Source organism: Furipterus horrens, unplaced genomic scaffold, assembly GCF_987537825.1.
Source record: "Furipterus horrens unplaced genomic scaffold, mFurHor1.1.pri manual_scaffold_11, whole genome shotgun sequence".
Taxonomy (NCBI): domain Eukaryota; kingdom Metazoa; phylum Chordata; class Mammalia; order Chiroptera; family Furipteridae; genus Furipterus; species Furipterus horrens.
The window spans coordinates 77,200-101,014 of record NW_028327181.1 but is presented as its reverse complement, the minus strand read 5'-3'; the positions used below and the strand labels follow the sequence as shown (position 1 = coordinate 101,014).

General features: G+C 42.7%; 2 protein-coding genes and 1 non-coding gene across 3 annotated transcripts; 2 read left to right on the top strand and 1 right to left on the bottom strand.

The window, feature by feature from the left end:
* Nucleotides 1–641: 641 nt before the first annotated feature.
* On the top strand, nucleotides 642–9,501 carry ZNF10 (zinc finger protein 10). The gene is made up of 4 exons (XM_090291297.1): nucleotides 642–764; nucleotides 2,192–2,318; nucleotides 2,688–2,783; nucleotides 7,490–9,501. Exons 2-4 carry the CDS (start codon nucleotides 2,192–2,194, stop codon nucleotides 8,950–8,952), a joined length of 1,686 nt encoding a protein of 561 aa, XP_090147423.1. The 5' UTR covers nucleotides 642–764; the 3' UTR covers nucleotides 8,953–9,501.
* Nucleotides 7,323–7,429, bottom strand: LOC149996671 (U6 spliceosomal RNA). Its single transcript, XR_016507393.1, has one exon. It is a non-coding gene; the product is annotated as a U6 spliceosomal RNA (small nuclear RNA).
* A 5,575-nt stretch (nucleotides 9,502–15,076) lies between the features above and the next one.
* LOC149996669 (zinc finger protein 268-like) lies at nucleotides 15,077–21,876 on the top strand. The gene is made up of 5 exons (XM_090292345.1): nucleotides 15,077–15,124; nucleotides 16,606–16,779; nucleotides 20,888–21,014; nucleotides 21,317–21,400; nucleotides 21,666–21,876. Exons 1-5 carry the CDS (start codon nucleotides 15,092–15,094, stop codon nucleotides 21,800–21,802), a joined length of 555 nt encoding a protein of 184 aa, XP_090148471.1. The 5' UTR covers nucleotides 15,077–15,091; the 3' UTR covers nucleotides 21,803–21,876.
* Nucleotides 21,877–23,815: the final 1,939 nt, after the last annotated feature.

Genomic DNA, 23,815 nt, shown 5'->3' with positions numbered 1-23,815 from the left:
TTATTAGTTAATTATATTCTCACCATGGATGAGAGGATCAGTTAACATCATGGAGTTTTTAGTAAAGTTACTGAAAAGGAAGTGTGTACGTTAACAGATTGCTTGCTTTCATCACCAAGCTAGTGCATACCTTTGTAAAAAGAAAGTTTTTTCACAATTGCAAGAAATTACCTAGTATTAAGTTTAACTGAACTATGAGAGAATTTAAAACCTTAAGAAAGAATTTGTAGCAGCAGAACCGTTTGATTCCAAATGAAGTTTGGCATTGAGCTCTGGAGGGTAAGAGGGAAAGGCAATCTAGGCCTTTTCTTCCCGCTGTGAGCTTTGGACTGTCTCTGACGGTCCTCTGCGCGGTAAGCGGGGTCTAGACTGAGCATGTAGGAAGCGTCGCGGCCGCAGCAAAGTGACACCAAGTGTCGTTCTCTTCCCCAGCTTTGCCGTCTGGGGTCTCATTGCCCCGAAAGGCGTTGGCGAGGACGCGAGGGCATGGAAACCGCGTTGCTGGCCGCCCAGGCCCCCGTAAGTTGAGCTGCCTCCTTTTTTCTTTCCAACTGGGAACCTTTTTTCTTAGGGTCTGAGACTAGCACCATTTTGTTTTATTTCTAGTAGTAGTTTCATTTCCTTTTGTATTAAAGATACACAAGTTTACCAGTAATCTGGGCAGGAATCAAGTGAGCCCACAGCAAGCTTCCTCCTCCAAAGAAGATGGAAGACCTGAGAATGTTGGCGCCTGGCAGACCTCCTCAAGCTCCTGGTTGCCCTGGGTGTGCTTCTGGCTGTGTTAGCCCCTTCGCGGGGAGGGGGTGGGCTGCTGGGAGGAGCTCGGGGCCAAGTAACGGAATTATCACGGGCAGGATGAGCGCCAGGGGGACGGAGCCTCGGGGAGCAGCAGCCCTGAGAGACTAGATCGGGGACGGGGCTCCCTGCCCCTCAGCCAGCTCCTTCCCCATGGGATTCCTCACTTGTCACCTCTACACACACAGAGAACGCCACCAGAAAACGATGTCGGTTTGGTCTCAGCTGTCCTGCACGGTTTGAAGGATTTACCAGAAGAGAACCAGATCATTACATTTACTGTTTTTGCTGCTTCTCCTTTATTCCTGAGATTCAAAACTTCTCTCTGGTATTATTTCCTTCTGCCTGAAGGAACTGCCTTTTGCATGTCTTTTAGAGCAGGTCTGCTGATGATAAATGCTGTTAGTTTTACTTCATTTGAGAATGTGTTTTGCATCATTCCTGCCAGATATTTTCACTGTACCTAGAAATTCTGGCCTGACAATTGTTTTTTTTCAGCATTAAAAAATATTATTTTACTGTCTTCTGACCTTCATGGCCTCTGATAAAAAATCCTCAGTCATTAAAATAGGGCTTATTCATATATGCAGTCATCACTTCTTTTTTTTTTTTTTTTAAGATTTTATTAATTTATTTTTTGAAATAGTGGAATGGAGTGAGAAAGAGAGGGAGAGAAGCATCAATCTGTGGCTGCCTCTCACTCCCCCAACCGGAGACCTGGCCTGCAGCCCAGGCCTGTGCCCTGACTGGGAATCGAACCGGTGACCCTTTGGTTCTCAGGCCAGAGCTCAGTCTGCTGAGCCACACCAGCCAGGGCATCACTTCTTTTTGATGTGCAATAAAGTAAAGGCCTTGTTTCTTCACCTTTTGGTTTTTTGTTTTTTTTTGGTCACATTATTTGCTACTATAAAAATATCGTCTCCATTTCTATGCCTATAAATGTTTAGAGATGATTATTTTAGGTCCTAAAACATGGCTAGGTTGGTCTCTCAAGCATTAAGTTGTCCTGAACTCAAGACTGTTTCCCCCTTTCTTCCTGCCTTGAATTTACGTTCTTTATTTCACATAATATAAACATGGATTAACTTTCGGTTTCTGGTTCTCCTGGCTGTAACTGTTTCTCGTCAGCTTGACTTAAATTGAAGTGCTTCTGACAGTTTCTAACCCTAAAGCGTAACAGAACTGGTGTTAAGAACTTAGTCACCTAATAGCTAGCTGTTCTTTTAGGACCCGACCAGAATCCAACGTAAATACTACTGACTCCTCGAGGAAATTCTGATCCATCCTCTTTCCCGACCCCGGCACAGTCTGCCTCCCCGACCTCTCTCTGTAGGGTTCAGGAAAGGGAGGGCAGTGATCCGCGTCAGGCTTACTGCAAACTTGTGTTGTGTTGCAGATGCCAGTGACCTTCCAGGACATACTTGTGGCCTTCACCAGGGAGGAGTGGAAGCTCCTGGGTGCCGCTCAGCAGGTCATGTACAGGGACGTGATGCTGGAGAGCTACAAGCATCTGGTGTCCTTGGGTAAGGCTAGTCTCTGTTTTTGGAGATGCGCTCCCTGCGGTGGTTTTGGTTCTTCAGTGATCAAAAGGTATAGAGACCCTGAAGCACGTATCAGAGTGTGAGCTTCGGTTCAGGGACCTCAGTTCGGGGGGGCATAGAGCAGGACTTTTGTACTACTGTTTTAGTAAAAAAAAAATATATATATTATTTTAACTTGTTGAATTTGTAAAAAGGTACATTTTGCTGCCTCTATAGCCTCACTTTCTCTGTCTTCAGAGTTCCCCAGGGCTGTGAAGGGTTTGGGGGTTCGGGTTAAATCTGGGATGCTTTTCGGTGTCCAGCTCAGAGCTCCCAACCCTTGCCCAATTCTTCATCTTTCACTGTGAACAGGACATCAGCTTCCCAAGCCAGATGTGATCCTCCAGTTGGAGAAAGGGGAAGAGCCATGGCTGGTGGAGAGAGGGATTCGCCAGGACACCCCCCCAGGTGAGGACCAGGGAAGAGGCATTGTGGGCAGTAGCCTATATGACCCTTTGGGCTGGCATCCTTAGAGATAGTGGTCACGAGTCTAATTTCTGAGAAGTCTCAGTTTATTTGCCCTCTGCTTCCCCACTGCTAGTGGTTCTACGGTCTGGGCCGTTGCACTCATAGACAAAGGTGTCTCCTTTGTTAAAATCACCTTTCTCTCAGTGTGCTTGGTTTGATCCCTGCTTAGTCCCACTAACTCTAGCATCCCCATTCTCTCGTTTTCATAGAATCAGTTTTCCGTTTTTGCCTGTCTTTTCCCTTTCACGTGGCCCCTTCCCACAGGCTCTGTGTAGGCTCTGCAGTGGGACCCCAGCACCTGCCACTGTGCTCAGGCGTCTCTGTCAGTTAGAGCATCAGAGCGCGCCAGTTTGCGCTGCTTTGTTCTCCTCCAGAACTGTTGCTCTTACACACACCTGTGTTCTCACCCCGTGCTGGCTCTATTTAGTGTTTTTCTTTTCAACTTATACGTATTTTATTTTAATCTTTACATGTAAAATGCAAAGCATCATGTGGTTTCCTAACGTCACTTCTTTTCCCAACTTCTGTGTGTATAGAAAGTGAGCCTTCTCGGTTAAGAACTACAAAGTAGTCTTTAGTTTTCCTCCTCCTTTACTCTCCCTGTGAGCGCTCTTTTCCGTGATCTTTCTTTCTGAGCCCAATACTTAGACGGCTTTCTCCTCCGCCCCCTGAGCGCGTCTGAGTCCTGCCCCCGCTAGGTGACTGCCTGCGCAGAAAGGCCAGGACACTTGCCAGTGACGCCCTGTAGGTTCCTACAGACATCGCGCTTTCCAAGCCCAGGCACAACCGTGCATCTCAGGCCCTGAGTGTGACGTAAATAAAGTCTGTCAGAGTCTTAGTTGTCCTCGGAGTTTCGCCTCCTGTCCTTTCTATGTGAAATTTTTCTGAGTCTCCACTTTTGGTAAAGTCTATAGCAGATGCTCGGTTGACATCATTTCGTTCCACACTGTTTCACAGCAGCGTTGATGAGATGCAGCAGGAACTTAATTCTTTATTTATATCAGTTAGCCTAGGGGGACAGTGGTTTTGTTATATGTCTTTTTGCCTTAAGTTGCAGAACCTATCAGTGATGTTGAGGACTTACTGCACTTTTAAATATCGTAAACCCTTTTTGACTTTTCTTTTTGCATTTGGTCTTATAAGTGATTGTACGACATTCCTGTCTCAAGGGCAGGTCTTTCAATGCGCTGTTAAGCACTTGATCAGTCAGCTGATCTCAAAGACACATAGGAGGCAAGATTGTTCTCAGTTAGTTTCTTTATTTTTTCCATTAATATGTACTTTTATTTAGCAAGCTTTCCTGGGTGTCTGTTGACAGTTATCCAAAAATAATTGACTAGATCTAGCAGTTTAGATTTTTATTGAGAGTTTGTGATCAAAAGAAATACTAAAACTCCACGTGCTTAAACACATGGAATCTAAGGGAGCTCACAGCTCTGTGTCCTTCTCTCAGAATGAAAATTATGAAGTGATGGCCTTAAAAATTCGGATGATCAGTCGTTTAGTGGGTGCTAAAGATTTGGAAGGTAACTCACTTGAGTGGTTATATTACATAATACAGAGAAGATTATTAGGATTCTAATAAAGGAAAGCATCCGTTTATATGTTCAAACACTTCACTCAGGGTTTTTCTCCATCATTCCTAGTCTACATTCCTCATGACATATGTTCATTTTATAATTTTCCATTTGGCATTTGTAATTTGAAAAACTTCCGTGTGAGATTCTGATGCCCTGAGCAGAGGGGCGGGAAGGGAAGATGGCATATTTATTTCCTATTAAAATTCATCAAGTGGCAATATTTTTGTATTTTTATTTATATACTCTCTGTCTCTCTCTGTCTCTGTATCTCCACACACGCACACACACACACACACACACACACATGTATACACAGAATGGAATATTATTCAGCACTAAAAAGGAAGGAAATTCTGCATTATGCTCCAGTATGAATGACTTTTGAGGTCATTATGTTAAGTGAAATAAGGCAGTCGCAAAGGACAAATAGTGTATGATTTCAGGTATGTGAGGTACATAAAGTCATCCAAATCAGAGAGAGGAGGTAAAATGGTTGTTTCTAGGGGCTGGGTTGAGAGGAGAATGGGAAGTTAATGTTTAACAGGTGTAGCGTTTCAGTCTTACAAGATGAAAAGTGTTATGGATATGGATGACAGTTACAGCTACATAACAATGTGAATCTATTTAGTAACTGAACTCAACACTTAAAAATGATTAAAATGGCCTTCATGGGTGTGACTCAGTGGATTGAGCGCCAGCCTGCAAACCAAAGGGACGCCAGTTGAATTCCTAGTCAGGGCACAGGCCTGGGTTGCGGGCCAGGTCCCCGTTGGGGGTGAGGGAGAGGCAGTCACACGTTGACGTTTCTCACTTTCTCTTCCCTCCCTTCCCCTCTCTCTAAAAATAACTAAATAAAATATATAGTTTTAAATACTAAAATGGTACATTTTATGTTACGTGTATTTACAACAGTAAAACCAGAGAAGTTAGGTGGGGAAGATACTGCTAAGTTTTTTTTGTTTGTTTTAATTTATTTGTTTGTTTATTTTTATTTATTTATTTTTAGAGAGAGGGGAAAGGAGAAAGAGAGGGGGAGAAACATCACTGTGAGGTTGCCTCTCACTCGTGCCCCCAACTGGGGACCTGATGTGCAACCTAGTTCTGTGCCCTGACTGGGAATCGAACCAGTGACACGTGGCTTGCTGGCTGATGCTCAATCCACTGAGCCACAGCAGCCAGGGCTTGATACTTCTAAGTTTTGAAAGAAAATTAGGTAGAGGGATAGCATGGTTACCAAGAATAATTTGGATATTGCCAAAGAACTTGTTTTAAATCTTTTTCAAGTCTGACTGAGAACTCTGACATTTAGAAAAAGAAAAAAAAAGATGTGAATATTTAATATTTTCTTCAAAAAAAAATGAGATAAAGAAAGTTAGGGTGGTGGTAAGCGGGTTGTATACAGAAGGCAGTCAGGGGCCTGGAGCAGGGATTAGTTTCCAGGTGTACGTGTCAGTGTCCTGGTGCTACTGAAATGAAGTTCCACAAACTGGGTGACTTAAAACAACCACAGTCGATTGTCGTAACAGTTCTAGGGGTCAGAAGTCTGAAATGAAAGTGTCCGAAGGGCCGTGCTCTCCATGGAATAGGATCCTCCATGCTTCTCCGGCTCTGGTGGTCCCAGGCGTTCCTTGCCTGGGAGATGCATCACTCCATTTTCACCCGGCCACCTCCCTTGGATATCTAGCTCGGTGTCCCCTGTCCTGTTTTAAGGACACGAGTTGTGATGTGTTAGAGCCCACCCTGCTGCAGTACAACTTCATCCTAACCAGTTACATCGCAGTGATTCTTTTCAAAATAAGGTCACATTCTGAGATATCGGGGGTTAGGGCCTTAACATATACTCTTTGGGGGTCACAATTCAACCCATTTATCAGGTAAATGTGGAATATTATCACCACCCCACTTACGTAGGGAGGGGTGGTATTGTGTAAACAGTGTTTCATTTCTAGGGTCAGAACCAATCATGTTACCTTAAAGGCCTTGAGAGACAAACAGGGTCTTAACCAAGGGAAATAATTTGTGGTAATATACATGAGTATCAGCAGATGGGCAACAAGTCACGACTAACTTGAATTAAGGTCCAGATTCTGAGTTAGTATCCTGTGATGTTAGTCCTGTTAGCCATTAAGTCTTGATTTCTCAGAACGAAGGGATTAAGATAGAAGATGGGAATGACGAGTATTATAAATGGCATTGCTTTGACCATGCCTGTGTCAGACTGTGATGAGCTCACACCTTACGTAATACCTATAGTCTTACACAGGAATTAGTGCTACACGTAACAGTGAAAAAAACCAAAGTGATTTTTGTAAAGTTTATCAACTTCTCTAAATTCAGCACTAGTTGCGGAAAACTGAGATTAGCATCTGTGCCTGGGTGACTTCTGTGCGGTGGCTCTTCCAGCCTGTCACCTGGTCCTTCTGAGGTTTCGCATGGCAGGCGTCCGGGCATGATGCTGTAGTACTTTGGTGACGTAGGTAAGGGCCATTGCCTGTCATGGTTGCATTCGTGGTTCAGAAAAATGGCACTGGCTGTGGTGTGAAGAAGGAGTGTCAGGGGAGTGCCTGGCAACAGTAGATGCCTAGGTTCTTATTTCAGTAATAGATTAGAAGAAGGTCCTGCAGCCTCTCCTGGGGGGCTTCCTTTGTTGGCCTCCTTGCCACTCGATACCCTGACCCCATGTGTCACACCCGGTCCTGAGGCGGCTTCTTACTCTTTTTGCGCCTTTTGTGTACTGTGCTGGCCAGCGCGTGTCCTGTTTGCTGCTGCGTTGCTGTGTTCTTCCCTTCTCGTCTCTATCGCGTTACAGAGCCACGTCTGGAAGCACCTCCCATGCTTACACCCTTGGTCTCCACGTGAAGCCCGCCACTCTTTTGTTTGTTTCTTTTTCTTTTTCTAATAAAAATACGGACGCTTCATGAATTCGTGTGTCATCCTCGCTCAGGGGCCATGCTAACCCTCTCTGTATCCTTCCAGTTTCATTCGATATGCTGCTGAAGCGAACGTGCCCCACCAGTCTAATGTTAATACTTTGTTAGTTATACAACGCTTTTTAATTTCTTTCAGATTGGGATACTGCATTTGAAACTAAGTCAATTTCCAATCAGAGCATTTCTAAAGATAAACAACCCTATGACATTAAAATGGAAGGAATGGCAAAGAGTGATCTCTGGTATGTGTCATTAGAAGGAGTCTGGAAATGTGAAGACCAGTTGGACAAGTACCAGGAAAACCAGGAGAGACATCTGCGACAAGTGTCGTTCACCCAAAAGAAACCACTTACTCCAGAGAGAGTCAGTGAAAAAGGTAAATTTGGGGGAAACTGTCTCCTTCCTGCTCAATTAGTACTGAGAGAATATTTTCACAAACATGAGTCACACACTAAAAGTTTAAAAGATGATTTAGTTTTTAGTGGTCATCAGGAAAGCTATGTAAGTAACAGTAGTGAATGTGGCCAAACCTTCTGTCAGAACATTCACCTTATTCAATTTGCAAGAACTCAAACAGGAGATAAATCCTATAAATGCCCCAATAATGATAACTCTCATAGTCATGGCACAATGCATGGTATAGGGAAGGGTATACATAGAGAGAAACCCTATGAATGTAAGGAATGTGGGAAGTTCTTCAGCTGGCGTTCTAATCTTACTAGGCACCGGCTTATTCATACCGGAGAAAAACCCTATGAATGTAAAGAATGTGGAAAATCTTTTAGCCGGAGCTCTCACCTCATTGGACATCAAAAGACTCACACTGGTGAGGAACCTTACGAATGTAAAGAATGTGGAAAATCCTTCAGCTGGTTCTCTCACCTTGTCACCCATCAGAGAACTCATACAGGAGACAAACTGTACACATGTAACCAGTGTGGGAAGTCCTTTGTTCATAGCTCCAGGCTTACTAGGCACCAGAGAACTCATACGGGAGAGAAACCTTATGAATGTTCTGAATGTGGAAAATCTTTCAGACAGAGCACACATCTCATTCTGCATCAGAGAACTCATGTTCGAGTGCGGCCCTATGTGTGTAACGAATGTGGGAAGTCTTACAGCCAGAGATCTCACCTCGTTGTGCATCATAGAACTCACACTGGACTAAAACCCTTTGAGTGTAAAGACTGTGGAAAATGCTTCAGCCGAAGTTCTCACCTTTTCTCACACCAGAGAACCCACACCGGAGAGAAACCATACGAATGCCATGATTGTGGAAAATCCTTCAGCCAGAGTTCTGCCCTCATTGTGCATCAGAGAATTCATACTGGAGAGAAACCATATGAATGTTGTCAGTGTGGAAAAGCCTTCATTCGGAAGAATGACCTTATTAAGCATCAGAGGATCCATATTGGAGAAGAGACCTATAAATGTAATCGGTGTGGAATTCTCTTCAGCCAGAGCTCTCCACGTATAGTCCATCAAATAGCTCACACTGGAGAGCAGTTCCTAACATGTAATCAGTGTGGGACAGCGCTTGTCAATAACCCCAACCTTACTAGATACCAGACAAGTCATATTAGACAGAATACTTATTAGTATAATGAATATGGAAAACTTTTCATAAGGAACAGTGACTGTTTAGCTTTGGATAACTTCTGTGGAAGAGCTGTACATAAATAATCCATGTGGAAATGCTTTCAGTGCTGTAGCTACCCATTTTTGTGCTAGACAAGTGGTCTTGGAGGGGGAAAACCCCACAGATTTCACTTTTGTTCACAAATACATTAGATTTTCTTCTCTTTGCAAGCTTCTATGTAAGTAAGTGGCCTGGGAGCATTGTTGACCAAGCTGTGAGTGCTAAAATTGGACAAGGAACCATTAAGTAGGGGAGTTGTTAAAGGATGATGCAGCTTTCTTACCTTCTTCCGAACAGTAAATAATGATAATGCTGCTTCAAAAAAACAAATGAGCCCTGGCTGGTGTGGCTAATTGCATTAAACGGTGGCCTATGAACCGAAAGGTCGCCAGTTCAATTCCCAGTCAGGGCACATACCTGGGTTGTGGTCCAGGTCCCCATTTGGGGGCATGTAAGAGGCAACTGATAGATGTTTCTCTTGCACACATCTGTGTTTTTCTCCCTCTCCCTCTTAGTGAAAATAAATAAATAAAAGTTTTTTTAAATGTCCTCAGGTGAGGATTAAAAAAAAAAAAAAAGACAGGAGTTGTTGCTGAGAATAGAATATTGATAGCTCTTGTAACAAAAGATGGAAAATAATGTTCCAGCGAATTAATATGCGATTTTACTCTTTTCTCGGACACTTAAATTCTTTAGTCTATTTTATGACTCTGATATAACCACATTTTGTTTAGCCAGGGAAATGAAAAAGCTTATAACGGGAAACAATACATTTAGTAGTAGTAGTGCCCATTTTAAAATATATTTGCATGTAGGCAAGAATTGAAATAGTATCTAGGGATAAATGAATATAATTGCTTTGTTAGATAATGGGATAATGAGTGAATTTTATAACTTATTCAGTGTTATATTAAAAAAGGTTTTTTAGTTTCTGTATTCCATAACCAGGGAAGCTTGAGAAACAGCTAATAGCAAAGTTGGCCATTAATTCTAAGTTACTTTGGGTCATAGAAGTGTACTCTTTGAACAGGGTGTTAAAGTCTCCTGGGAATTTGAAAATAGTGATTCTCTGGACATTGTTACCTACAGGAACTTTGGGTATTACGAACATACCAGGGAAGGTCTCCATTTGAGTGGGAGCAGGTGCCCGGGTGATATTTGGAGCAAGTATGCTCAGGATATAAAAACAGCACTACTCAAAGGCACCTTCCTTCCAAGTAGTCTTTTGTCTTTATAAAGAATACTTGGACCCTGGCCAGTGTGGCTCAGTTGGTTGGGCATTGTCCCACAAAGCAAAAGATCACAAGTTTGACCCCTGGTCCAGGCACATGTCTAGGTTGCAGGTTTGGTCCCTGGTTGGGGTGCCCGTGAAAGGCAACCAGTCAGTGTTTCTCCCGTCGATGTTTCTATTCCTCTCTTCCCCTCTCTAAATTCAATAAGCATGTCCTTGGTTGAGAGAAAAAAACAAAAAGATGACTTCGTGGTTAAGAGCATTAAGCTGAAGCTGAAATTAAGGTCAAACCCAACCTCTGCCCTAAGTGTGCTGGGTGAACTGTGGTGTGCTCCCTAGGTCCTCTGTGCCTAACTTGTAGATAGCCTCTGTAAGTTAGGAGTAGTGTTACTTGCCTTGTAGGAATGTGGTGAGAATTAAATGAGTAAACATATGAACCGTTTTAGAATAGTGCCTGGCATATTAAGTGCTTTACAGTTATTAACTGTGGTTATTAATATTGTTCTTGCTTCACCCTAGTGTCTGTTATTTAAAGCTTCTTGAGTGGTAATAAGAATTTGAGTTCTCTGTTCCCTTCCAGTCATCCATGTTTTTCCCTTTTAGATACATCAGAACTTATCATTGAATCATAGTGGGTGTATGAATTCATTTTTGATCATCAATTAACAAGTTTTAATATTTTATACAAAATCATTGTGTTCATACAAAGGTTTTTCTCTTCCTTGGAGAGGATCTTAATCTTTAGATTCTCTGGTAAGTCCATGATTTAGGAAGAGAATCCGTCTTAATTTTGTTTTATTGTATAAATGGTTCTATGTGTAGGGAGGGACTGACCACTATTTGCCGTTTTCTAGCAAGCAAAATAAATGCTAAGTGATTGGTTGTTGAATGATATATATTGTTGAGACAAAAAAAAAAATCTTTATACCTTTCTGAGGAGAAAAATCTAGAAATCATGGTTAGAATCATGAGATTTCAGAACTACAAGGAACATGAAACTATTTTAACTCGGGGTCTTCATTGTATAGTTGAGACAGTGAATTGGCTCAGGGCTCAGGTTTTGAGTGAAGGCAGACCCAGACCTAGATCGCAGGTCTCTCAGTTCCTGCTGCGCTGCCCAGTGTATGTGCCATGGACGTGTGTGTCATATTCCTGTAGAACCGGTTTTCAGTGTAAGCAGCGGCCCTTTGTGGGAGTGCAAGAGTAAGCAGTCACTTAGCTGAGCTCTTTATGCTTCCTGATAGCCTGTGGCTTACTTCCCTCAGCTGTACAATGGGGGTACTACTAGTATCTACCTCAGAGAGTTATGCGCATTAATGTGATACTGTGTATGATGTACGTAAAACAGTGCCTGGCACAGAGTAAGTACTGAATGTGTTGGAATGTGGGAAGAGATGTGTCTACAAATGATCACTGAAACATTACTCATGATAGTGCAAAGTTTGCAATATAAAAACGTATAATAGCAAAATGGTTATTTATAGTGTATATGTAATATTATGCAGACAGTGAAATTATGCAGAGAAAAAGTTTGGTAACAGGAAAAATGTTGATGCTGTCATGTGTTAGGAGGAGTCATGATAAATGTCAATATGGAATAAGCTCAAACTTTGAAAAAATAAATGAAGTGTAAAAAATGAAATGAAAGTTGTTCAAAACTCCAAAAAACTTTGTTAGAAGATTAATAGCAGTTAACCTATGTATTAGATTTGCATTTACTTATTTTTTTCTTCCTTAAAATTTTTTTTTTTTAACTCTTCAAAGAATACATATTACTTTTAGGGTCAGGAAAACAATCTTGTCAGTGACAAAATATCTCCTCTTGCAAAGGTCTCATCTACAGATAAGCTAGAACTTTAAGGGATTGGGCAAAGTCACAGGATACAAGATAAACACACAGTAATCGATTTCATTTCTATGTACCAGCATTCAACAATTTGAAGATGAAGTCAGAACTACAGTTGTGTTTACAATGATACAAAAATGTGAACTAGATAAATGTAATGAAAGAAGCAAGTTCTGTACAGTAAAAAGTATAAAACAGTGCTGAAGTTCAGGAACACAAAATAAAGAATACACACTAGATTATAAATGGAGTATCACATTGTGGTCAAGAACTGGAAAACTCAATATTGTTAATATGGCAGTTGTCCCCAAATTAGATTTTAGCTTCAGAAGCACTTGTGTGAAATTTAAAGGACCTAGGATAATGCAAAAAATTTTTTAAAGAAGACTGTTGGAGGGCTTACACTGCCTAATTTCAAAGTTTGATGTCGAACCACACGAGTGAAATGCTGGCATGAGGGTATGTGTCAATAAGACAGTCCAGAATTGGACCTACGCATACATTGTCACCTACATTTAGATAGAAGTGCCAGAATTATTCAATGTGAAAAAGATAGTCTTTTAAGCCAATGATGGTGTAAAAACTGGTCTTTTTGTATTGGAGGGAACAGAAAACTCTGACCTCACATTACATTAAAAAAAAATTGAAAATGCATCACAAAACCTAAATGCTAAAGCAAAACCTTTAACCCTTTGAGTGGCAACGTCGCTGTGAGCAATGCTGACAAAATTTCCCAAAGGTGCCAGCGTCGCTCCCAGTGACTTTTTTCAATGACTGTAAATGTAAATAACAATGGAATAATTCATGTGTTAAGTTTTGTTCTCTTTTTTTGTACCTCAGGTTATATATTGATATGACTTTTTCTTACGTTGATCCAAATTTCAAATTATACATGGCACTCAAAGGGTTAAATATCTAGGAGAAAACAGGAGAAAATATTTATGGCTCTGGTCTAAGGAAATATTTCTTATAGCGCCAAAAAGATGAATCATAAAAGAAGAATTGGTAATTGGACCTCTTAAAAATTTAACACGTCAGTGTGTTGAAAACACCACCAAGAAAAATAAAAATGCAAGCCACAAACTAGTATTCATTGACAATAGGTGTATCTGACAAAGACACGTTTCCATAATGCAACGACAACCCAATGAAAACAATGTTTTACCAGATGCTTCACCTGTATATACGAATACATATGATTGTCCAGCCAACCCATGTAAAGACGCTCGACACCATTAGTCATGAGGGAAAGGGAAATCAAACCGTGGTGAGATAGCACTCCACACTCAGTAGAATGAGTGAGATAAGAAATGGGTCCAACCATTGTTAGTAGGATTGGAGGTGTTAGGGTTATAACATGTGCGCTGCTGTTGGGGTGATAGAATAGCGCAGCCTCTGTGGAGAACAGTTTGGTGTGTCTTCAAAGTGGTAAACATGCTGATAGCATGTGACCCATCAGTTGCATTCCTTGAAAGCATGTAAACACATGACGTGTATAAGAGTTAACATTTGAATTGGTAAACAAGTTGTGGTTTGGCCCTGTAATGGAATAGTACTAAGCAGTGAAATGTAACAAACTAATGATACACTACACTCTGTAGCAGGGGTGAAATGTCAAAGACGTTCTCAGTAGAAGTCGGACATAGAGGAGTGCACAGTACATGACTCCCATCTATAAACTTATAAAACGGTCTGTAACAACACACACACCAGTGCCTACTTGTGGCTGTGGATGGGAGAGTAACTGACTAGGCAGGACCGTAAATAATGTGTATGTTGTTGGCGGCTCCTGGACTATTCAGTTGTCAACACGCTTCGTATGGACCCAGGTTGTATATAAATTAAAGCTCAATTTATTTGACTGAAAATACTCAGAAAACCAGGGACTTTGGGAAACAAAAGCTGCAGTTCCAAGTGGATGCTAATAACAAGAGTAATAGTAATTGCTGATTTTTAAAGCCACGGAGAGTTTAATATGAGGTTGCCAATCTGCTAAGCCTTCTAATGCATTAGATTATAACCTTATGAGGAACACAATATTACACCCCTTCGGTTAAGGCAACTGGAGTTTGGAATTTTTAAGTAAACTGCCGAAATTCACATAGTAAATGGTGGAGCTTCATTTGAGAAATAACTATCAAGTGTGTGGCAGATCTCCCTACGATGTGTGGCATCTAATAGAGGCCTTTAAAAATTAGCTATTATAATATAAAAAATAAATATACACGACTTTGGGTGACACAGTTAAAAGAGTCCTTCCCCGCCTTCAAAAGTTAGTTTTAAAATGCTACCCCAAATTGGGAGTGGGGGGGGAGGGCGACTTAATTTTATTAACATGTTGCTTTGCATCTTTTGAGTTATTAGTGTAAATTAGAACTATCCAGAAGCAGGGACCTTAGCACACTTAATTTAAACCACTGCCGTTTTTGTGCTGTTACCGTCAAGTACTTAATTTATATTACTTTAAGTCTACCGCGCCCGCGCCCAAGCACTGGGCAGGACAGCCGGAGCTTCCCCGCAGCTGCGCGGTCCGGACGGCGGGGGGGGGGGGGGGGGGGGGGCTCCCGCAGAGGCTTCTGGGAGTTGTAGTTTGTCCTGCCCTCGGTCTCACTGACGCATTTCCTATGCGTCACTGTCGGCAGCCGTTGGCTCCCCCAGGGCCGGAGTTCCTCGTTCTGCATCCGGCGGCCGTTACCCGTAGTCGCGGTCACCCAAACTGCAGTGGGCTCTTCTCGTCTTCCCTGAGGGGCATCGCGGAAGCGGCCAGGAGGGGCGCCTCCAAGTGAGGAGCGAGGACGAAGTCGATCTGGCCGCAGATCCGGAGGTGGAGGCGGCCAGTCTTCCCCAGCCCCGCGCCGCCCACTCAGGGATCGGAGGAGCCGATACACCGAACCCCTCGTTTCCAGACAGCGGACGGTACCGACTAGCCTGGACTCCCTGCCGCCCGCCCGCCCGCGTGCGTGGCTCGGGCGCAGGCGGGGAGCCCCGCGGCTGCCTCCCGCGGGGCACGGACGGCGCCGGGATGGCCACCAGGGTCCGGACGGCTGCCGTCTGGGTGAGTGGGGCTTTCTCTCCTTTGTGCAGAGGTGCCCCTGAAGCTGACGTGTGCCCCTGCCAGCCCTGCCCCGGTGCTGGAAGTGGCTCCTGATGACATGCTTGTTGCAGCACTAGCCAATTCCTGAAGGTCACTGAAGTTAAAAATCACTCCTCATTGAAATTTACTGAGGTGTAAGTTATATACCGTTACATCCGTCCGTTTAAGGTGTGTCAGTCACTCCATTGTAGTGCAGGAGCCCCGCCTTTGTGGGCGGGTTCCTGAAGCCTCGGGTATTACCGCAGCCTGCAGACCCTGCCTTTTCCAGGGTGCGTACATCTCTTCCCACCTAAGGAAGCACTTCATGGCTTCTCTGTCATATTCGAATCTCCGGCGTCAGTACTGTTGCGGTTTGGGGCCGTTACTCAGTAAAATAAGGGTTGATTGAACACAGTGGCTGATGTCGCTGCAGCCCACGGTGTGTCCTGGGTGGAAAAGAGTGGAATGGGGCAGGATTTTATCACACTGCTGAGAACGCTCTGCAATTTAAAACTTATAAATTGTTTATTTTTTTGAAATTTGCACTTAATGCTCTTGGACCATAGTTAACCAAGGAAAGAGAAACAGTGGACGAGGGGCGACGGCTGTCTTCCCAGAGTTGTGCAAATGTCATTACTGTCTAATTCCAGAACATCATTACTGCACAAAGAAACCCTGCCCCCATCTGCAGTAACTCCATTCCTTCCGCCTGTCCCTTGGCTACCATTAATCTACTGTGTGGTTTCATGAATTTACCTACTTGGGACAGTTCTATATAGATTGAACCATAACATATGTGGCCTTCTATGTGGCTTCATTTATCATGTTTTCAAGGACCTGATGTGCAACCTAGTCATGTGCCCTGACTGGGAATCGAACCAGTGACACTGGGCTCACAGGCCGACGCTCCATCCACTGAGCCACAGCAGCCGGGGCTGGTGACTTGTTTTTATTGGTGGATTTTGGAAAGTATCTACACTGCTACCCTGATCTCATCCTATTATCAGTGTTTTAACAATGAAAAGTAGCAATCAGTGGGAGAAGTGAAGTGATCTTATTTATGAATATCAGAATAGTGGGAGAAGGAAATCTGACTGAAACAGACTATTCTATTCAAAATCTATTGCTTGTGTACACCCTGCCTAAAACAGCATTTACTTTTGAGCATTTGGCATCTTGTTCTTATTTAAGGGGCTGCCCAAAGTTTTTTGAATCTCAGGGTGATTCATCATTGTGCTTGTGGAGTTCCTGGGGCCGTTGCAGAGTCTGGGCTGGGGGAGACTGTCTTCAGTATGCTAGGTTTCCCATTTTCGTTTCTCTCATTTCTGGCCCACAGTGACAAAGACCACAGAGTGCAGAACACCCATTCTGGCCTCTTGCAATCATGTTCTCTGGCAAAAGATACCAAGGCTGGGGCCCAGAGGATAAATGCTCAATAAAGTACTTTGCTCTTGAGTCTACAGGTCCCACCACTTCAGGAACGAGACAGTTCAGGCAGTAGAATCAGAAGGCTCCAATGTCAGGAACCCACTGTGGGTCAAGGGACCCCTCACCAGAGGCCTAAGAGTCACCAGGCAAAGCAGATCCCAGAGTGGCTATTTACTTCCCGGGAACAGCCAAAAATCACCAAGTCCCAGGTGAGTTGCTTGTTTATTGATTCACAGTTTATTACTTTTATTTGTCTATTTATGTATATATCTATCTATCTATTTATTTATTTAGTGGCTACCTTTGTTTCTGTATTTCCTGATCTTTCCATACTCTATTTCCATCTCCTTACCCCCCTGCAGAAAATTAGTTTTTTATGGATATTCCTTTGTTTATGTGTTTATAAAATGTGTGTGTATCATTATTGCTGTGTATGTGTTTTTGGTTCCCAGTTCCCTCCTCCCCACAGCCCCTGGCCACCACCATTCTCTGTTCTGCCTCTGTGACTTTGGCTGTTCTGGATCCTGCCCTAAAGTGCAGTCACGCAGGAGGCATCCTTGTGAATCTGGCTTAGTTCATTTGACGTAATGTGCGTAGGTTTATCCACAGTGTAACGTATTGCACAACGGCCTTCTTTGTAAAGGCTGAATGGTGTCTCATTGAGTGTGTGTATGACACTTGCTTTTCCTGTTGATGAGCAGTTGGAGTGCTCCCACATTTTAGCTGTTGTAACGCTGCTGTGAGTGGAGGTGGGTGTCCCCAAGACCCTGCTTTCAGTCCCTTTAAGGATGGCATATACCCCAATTTCCCCTCAACACTGCTTTTGTTGACGCCCATAAATTTTGGTGTGTTGTGTCTGGTTTTCGCTCAAGTCTTAGTATTTAGTAGTTTCTCTTTTCACTTCTTTGATCTGCCGGTTGTTTAACTGTGAGAGAACCCCTCCCCCAGTACTGTTTGCCATAGCAGCTCTACCATTCGCTATTCCCATCGATATGTTTCTGTTTGTTTATGTCCTTTTTAATTTCTTTCAGCAAGGTTTTCTAGTTTTTGTTCCACAAATCATTTACCTCTTGGGTTCACTTACTAATTCCTAATCATTTTATTTTTTGATATAATAATTAATGGAATTATTTTCATAATTTGCTTTACAGATTAATAATTGTTGGTGAATAGAAATACAACTGATTTTTTGTGTGTCAACTTTGTATGCTGCTACTTTGCTGAATTACTTTTTTAGTTATAACTGGCTTTTTGTTTGTTTTGATGGACTCTTTAAGGTTTTGTATATATATGATCATATCATCTCTGAGTAGAGATGATTCTACTTTCTTTGTAACCTGGATGCCTTCTTTATCTTTTCTTGCCTAATTGGACAGGCTAGAACTTCCAGTTCCATGTTGAATAGAAGAGGGCAAAGCAGGCATCCTGATCTTAAAGGGAAAGTATTCAGTCTTTCACCATTGAGAGTGATGTTGACTGGTCTCTCAGGATGTGGGTTTTATTCTGCTGAGGCACTTTCCTTCCAGTTCTAGTTTCTTGAGCATTCTTATCATAAAAGGGTGTTGAATATTGTAATATTTTTGGTTTTGTTTTTTACTTTATTCTATTAATGAAGTATATTATATTTAATAAATCTCATTTGGTCATAGTGTATAATTTTTTAAAGATGCTGTTTAATTTGATTTGCTAGTATTTTACTGAGTAATTTTTTAAGGCCAAATTTTCTTGTGTGTGTCCTGACTGGGGATCAAATCCATAACCTTTGTCAAATCTGGATAATGCTTTAACCCACTGAGCCGCCCGACCTGGGCCAGTACTTTGTATAATATTTAATTTAAAAAATATGTTGAGGCTTAATTTGTGACCTAACATATTGTTTATCCTGGAAAATAACCCACGTGCACTTGAGAAGAGCAGGTATGCTGTCATAGGGTAGAATGTTTTGTGTATGCATCTGTGGATCTAAAGTGAGTCTCTTCTTGACAGCCTATAGTTGAGAGAGAGAGAGGAACATTACTTTGTTGTTCCACTGATTTATGCATTCAGTGGTGGATTTTTTTGTATGTGCCCTGATCAGAGATTGAACCTGTACCCTTGTTGCTTTGGGACGACGCTCCAACCAACAGAGCTACCCAGCCAAGGCCTGTTCCCCCAGTGTCATTGCATCTTGTCTTGCAGTGGTCACTTATACAGCAGTACCATTCCCCAGACTCTGCCAGACACCTTCTAGCAGCATCGCTCTGCTCCCCTCGGTGCCTTTCAGGTGCCGTGTTGTTTTGTCCTGGCCTCTGATGCGCTGTTGTATTTGTATGTGTTTAACTCTGCTTTTTTCTCTGCAACACTGAATGCTTTTTGGGAGCAGGACTTTATTCCATTTTTGTATCGCCTGCACTTAGTTGAATACCTAGCAGCTGTAGGTCAGTAACTGTGGCAGAAGGAGGGTGATCAACCGCCATGTTATCTACAACGGTCCTTGTCTCGAAAAATCCTGCATTCCTGGAGACACTGGGACAGTTGGTTACCCTGTACATATGGCTCGTAGGATAGCTTAAACAGTTGAAGATACTTTGCTTTATTGCAGTTCACATTTTTGTTCTTTGCAGATATTGCAATTTTTCCTAGACCCTGTACCAGCAAAATGATTGTGACTCACGGAAGTTCAGATACTGGCTACCATTTTTTAGCAATAAAGTATTTATTATTTAAGGTATATATGTTGTTTTTGAAGGGGACTGAGGTGTCATTGTCCTATGTACAATGTTTCTTGTATCCTGTACCTTCTTCAATAATGTCTCTATTTTTTATATTACATGGCTGGATAATTTCTGCACAGACCATATTTCATATATATATATGACATTACTAAATATATTTAGTAATTTATTTAACCAGTTTCCTACAATTTCTAGTTTTCTTGCTGCAAAACAATGCAGCAGTGAATATCTATGATCCATTTTTATATTAGAGATAGGTATATCTTTGTGCATGCATGCATAAAATAAGTTCTAGAAGTGCAATTGCTGAGGCCAAGGTCATGTGTACTTGTGCTTCAGTGGCTGTTACGGCCAAGCTGCCCGCCAGGCAGTGGTACCAACTTTCACTCTCAGTAACCGTGAATAAGAGTTCCTGTTCCCCACACCCTCTATGACCAGTGTATTACCACATTTTTTTGTAGTTTCCAAATCTATTTGTGAAAACTCTAATTTCAGTGTAGTTTTTTATGTGTATTTTCTTAGTTGTAAATGAGATTGAGCGTCGGCCTGCGAGCTAAGTGTCGCTGGTTCGATCTTCCAGTCAGGGCACATCAGAGAAGGAAAACTCTGACTCCAAAAAACCTCCGCTGCCTTGCGGCATACCTCTTCAGGGGAAAGGCTAAGGGAGTAAACCCCGACAGAAAATCCGGAGCCGGAGTCCCTAAGGCGGTTTGACGTTGTAGTCAACACCGGCAACTCCTGCGGCGCACCTGAAACCAAGCTGTATCGACTCCGTCTTTCCCTTGGACCCTTCAGCTGCGAAGAGAGGGGGGGTCTGCTGCATGGGCAACAGCAGACCCTCCATATCACCCTGCCCGGGCTCTGTAGCTTCAGCTTCGCTGGAGAGGACACTCCAGCGTCATCGTAAGAGGTCGATTCAACACGGGAGGAGACAGATACCGTGTCACTCCCGAGTCGGACTGCACAACCATTCTCGGCGGTGCAGATAGACTCTTAAGAAGCTACACCATCGTCTCTCGAGATGGATGGCTGCCGACGACGACGACGACGATATGTTGTTTTTGATTTTGACAAAATGCTATTGCACACTTGATAGATTTTAGTGTGGTACAAACATGACTTTTATATGCACTAGGAAATCACAACATTTATGTTGCTCTTCCCTGTGATATTTGCATCATTGCCGTGGTCTGGAATCTTCCCGCAGTACCTGTGGGGTGTGCCTGTATGTATTTAACGAGCAGCATTTTTTAATTCCTTCCCTGTGCCCGTGTGGTATTCTCTATGTTCTCCTGTGTTGGCCTCTTTTGACTCCCAGTCGCATTGATATGTGTTTAACTTTCCTATGCACTGTTGAACACGTGTGGGCAGGGCTTCATTTCACCCCCTGTGCCCAGCAGAATACCTGGTACTTGGTATTCTCATCTGTTGCGGGAAAGGCTGACTAATAATAGCCCGTAGTGAGTGATGGAAAGGTTTTCAACAAATGTTTGCTGTTCTCACAAAGCAGAATGTAATTGGTGGAAACCTTCAGTAAGCCGTCTGTTGTTTCCCGCACACTCAGTAAGATAATCTAAAATTGAATGGGAATATGCCATTTCAGGGGTCATTGTCATTCACGGACGTGTTTGTGCACTTTACCTGGGAAGAGTGGCGGCTGCTGGACCGAGCTCAGAGGCACCTGTACCAAAGTGTGATGTTGGAGAACTATAGCAACCTGGTGTCCCTGGGTGAGTGCTGATGTCCTGGGGGAAGTGTGTGTGATCACCTGGCTGTCTCTTGGTTTTTTTAAGCGCGGAGGTGGGGGTGGAGCTTTTGTGAAATACTTAAGAGATTTTAGACTTACTTGTAGTGGCCAGATCTTCTTAGTCTCCCTTTGTCATCAGGTTATGCTACTTGAATGGTGTTTATTTAGCCAAAGCAGGAAAGGGCAGCTCATCATGCCGCCTCTTGCCTGAACCTTCCCCATTTCTGCAGTATCCTTAAAGCCCAGGCAGAGTTGGTGAGGTTGTCTGTGATTGTCTGTTCACAGGGTATCAGCACTCGGATCCTACTGTCATCGTACCTCCGGAACAAGGAGAGCTGTGGATGATGCAGGCCCAAGTTCCAAGTCAAGGTGACTTAGATTGTTTTTTCCTTTTTATTTGGAATTGGTGTGAATTCTGACGTGATGTCATCCTCATGTTGGTACTTACTGTCTTGGCTGTAACATTCTGTCTCAGCTGCTCTGCTCTCTGGCTTTCTTAGTCGTCTTTTACGTTCCCATGCATCTAAGCAGGATTCTCCTCTTGACATCGCTTGATGTGACTTTCACATCCCTTCAACTTCCTGTTTTTTAACTATATTTTTAAATACCTTGCACTTATATTACACAACGGCAGCCCCAATTGCCTTCCTTCTCCCTGAAACCACCCCTCCCATGTTTCTCCATGCTCATCACTCTGATGTTGTCACTGTCCTTGCCAAGTGCGTTCCTGTATCAGGACCCCAGTGCACCACCTGTCGTATTGCACACTAACCGACTTCTGTTCACACTTCATTGCCTGTTCTTGCTCTTTCATCCTTTCTCTTTATATGTTGCTAATTTTTCCTTTTGCGTACGTTGCATTATTTATCTATTATGCAAACCTTTTAAACTCAAACCACTCTTTAGGTATCATCAGTTGTCTATGCTCATCTCCTTTTTTGGGTTTGCTTAGTTTTCTCTAGTTCCCAGGAGTTGGTTTGGGGACATTTATACTGCAGATTAGACTTATATTCAGGTCTGATATCTGAATATAAAACAATAAACTCATGACATGGCATTTTTAATGCAATTTTATGCTATACCAGCAGCATGTTATTATTTATAACATACTTTTATTTCTAGACGAAGTCTGGGAAATTGATAATCACATGGAACGTTATCAGGAAAATCTAGAGAAGCTGGGAAGTATGGCAAAATGCTACGAGTGTACTGCCTTTGGAAAACTCTGTCTTCTTACAAATTGTATTCCTTCAGGACAAAAGTTTTACAGATATGGCACATGTGGAAAGAGTTTGAAGTATAACATAGACTTCAATAGTAATTATGCTGAAAAGTATTCTAATGGGTTTTATACTCAAAGGGAATCATTCCTCCATTCTGAACATGGACAGACTATTTTTGGAGAAAGATACTGTGAAAATAATGGATCTGGAAAAATTGCCATCAAGAAGTCACAACTCATGTGCCATCAAATCTATATGGGAGGAAAGCCCTTTGAGTGTAGGTACTGTGGGGAAGTCTTCAGCAGCAAGTCAAACCTTATAGTGCCTCAACGAACTCTTGCAGAGATGAAGCCCCGCAAATGTTATGGATGTGAGAGAGACTTCAGTCCCACGGCCCACCTCAGTGAACACCAGAGAAGTCACACAGGAGAGAAATGTGAATGCAGTGAATGTGGGGAAGTTTTCCATTTCAGTTCCCAACTTGTCATACATCAGGGCAGTCACACAGGTGAAAATCCTTGTAAGTGCTGTGGATGCGGAAGAGTCTTCAGTAGGAAAGACCAGCTTATTTCACACCAGAGAACTCATTCAGGACAGAAACCTTATGGTTGTAATGAATGTGGGAAGGCTTTTGGTTTGAACTCTCATCTCATTATACATCAAAGAACTCATACAGGAGAGAAACCCTTTGAATGCGGTGAATGTCAGAAAGCCTTTAACACAAAGTCAAACCTTCTGGTACATCAGAGAACCCATACAGGAGAGAAACCTTACAGCGGCAGCGAGTGTGGGGAAGCCTTTACTTTCAAGTCACAGCTTATTGTATATAAGGGGACACAGACTGGGGTCAAGGCCTATGGGTGCTTTCAGTGTGGGAAAGCTTTCAGTTTGAAGCCACAGCTTATTGTACACCAGAAAAGTCACACATGTGGGAAACCATATGTATGTAGTGAATGTGGGAAAGCCTTCAGGAGCAAGTCATACCTCATCATACACATGAGGACTCACACAGGCGAGAAACCACATGAATGCAAGGACTGTGGGAAATCCTTCAGTTTCATTTCACAGCTCATTGTACACCAGAGGATTCACACAGGAGGAAGTCCATATGAGTGCAGTGAATGTGGGAAAGTCTTCAGCCATAAATATCAGCTTATTTCACACCAAAGAACCCATGCAGGGGAGAAACCCTATGAATGTAGTGACTGTGGAAAAACATTTGGTTTGAACTCTCAGCTTATTATACATCAAAGAATTCATACAGGAGAGAAACCTTTTGAATGCAGTGAATGTCAGAAAGCCTTTAACACAAAGTCAAACCTTCTGGTACATCAGAGAACCCATACAGGAGAGAAACCTTATGGTTGTAGTGAGTGTGGGGAAGCCTTTACTTTCAAGTCACAGCTTATCGTACATAAGGGGACACACAGTGGGATAAAACCCTATGGGTGCAACCAGTGTGGAAAAGCGTTTAGTTTAAAATCACAACTCATTGTACACCAGAGAAGCCACACAGGTGTGAAACCCTATGGATGCAGTGAATGTGGGAAAGCCTTCAGGA

Coding starts and splice junctions, on each gene's coding strand:
- ZNF10 (XM_090291297.1), top strand. CDS start 2,192: ATGCCAGTGACCTTCCAGGACATACTTGTGGCCTTCACCAGGGAGGAG. Junction 2,319..2,687: donor CAAGCATCTGGTGTCCTTGG/GTAAGGCTAGTC, acceptor CACTGTGAACAG/GACATCAGCTTCCCAAGCCA. Junction 2,784..7,489: donor TCGCCAGGACACCCCCCCAG/GTGAGGACCAGG, acceptor AATTTCTTTCAG/ATTGGGATACTGCATTTGAA.
- LOC149996669 (XM_090292345.1), top strand. CDS start 15,092: ATGGCCACCAGGGTCCGGACGGCTGCCGTCTGG. Junction 15,125..16,605: donor TCCGGACGGCTGCCGTCTGG/GTGAGTGGGGCT, acceptor TTGAGTCTACAG/GTCCCACCACTTCAGGAACG. Junction 21,015..21,316: donor TAGCAACCTGGTGTCCCTGG/GTGAGTGCTGAT, acceptor GTCTGTTCACAG/GGTATCAGCACTCGGATCCT.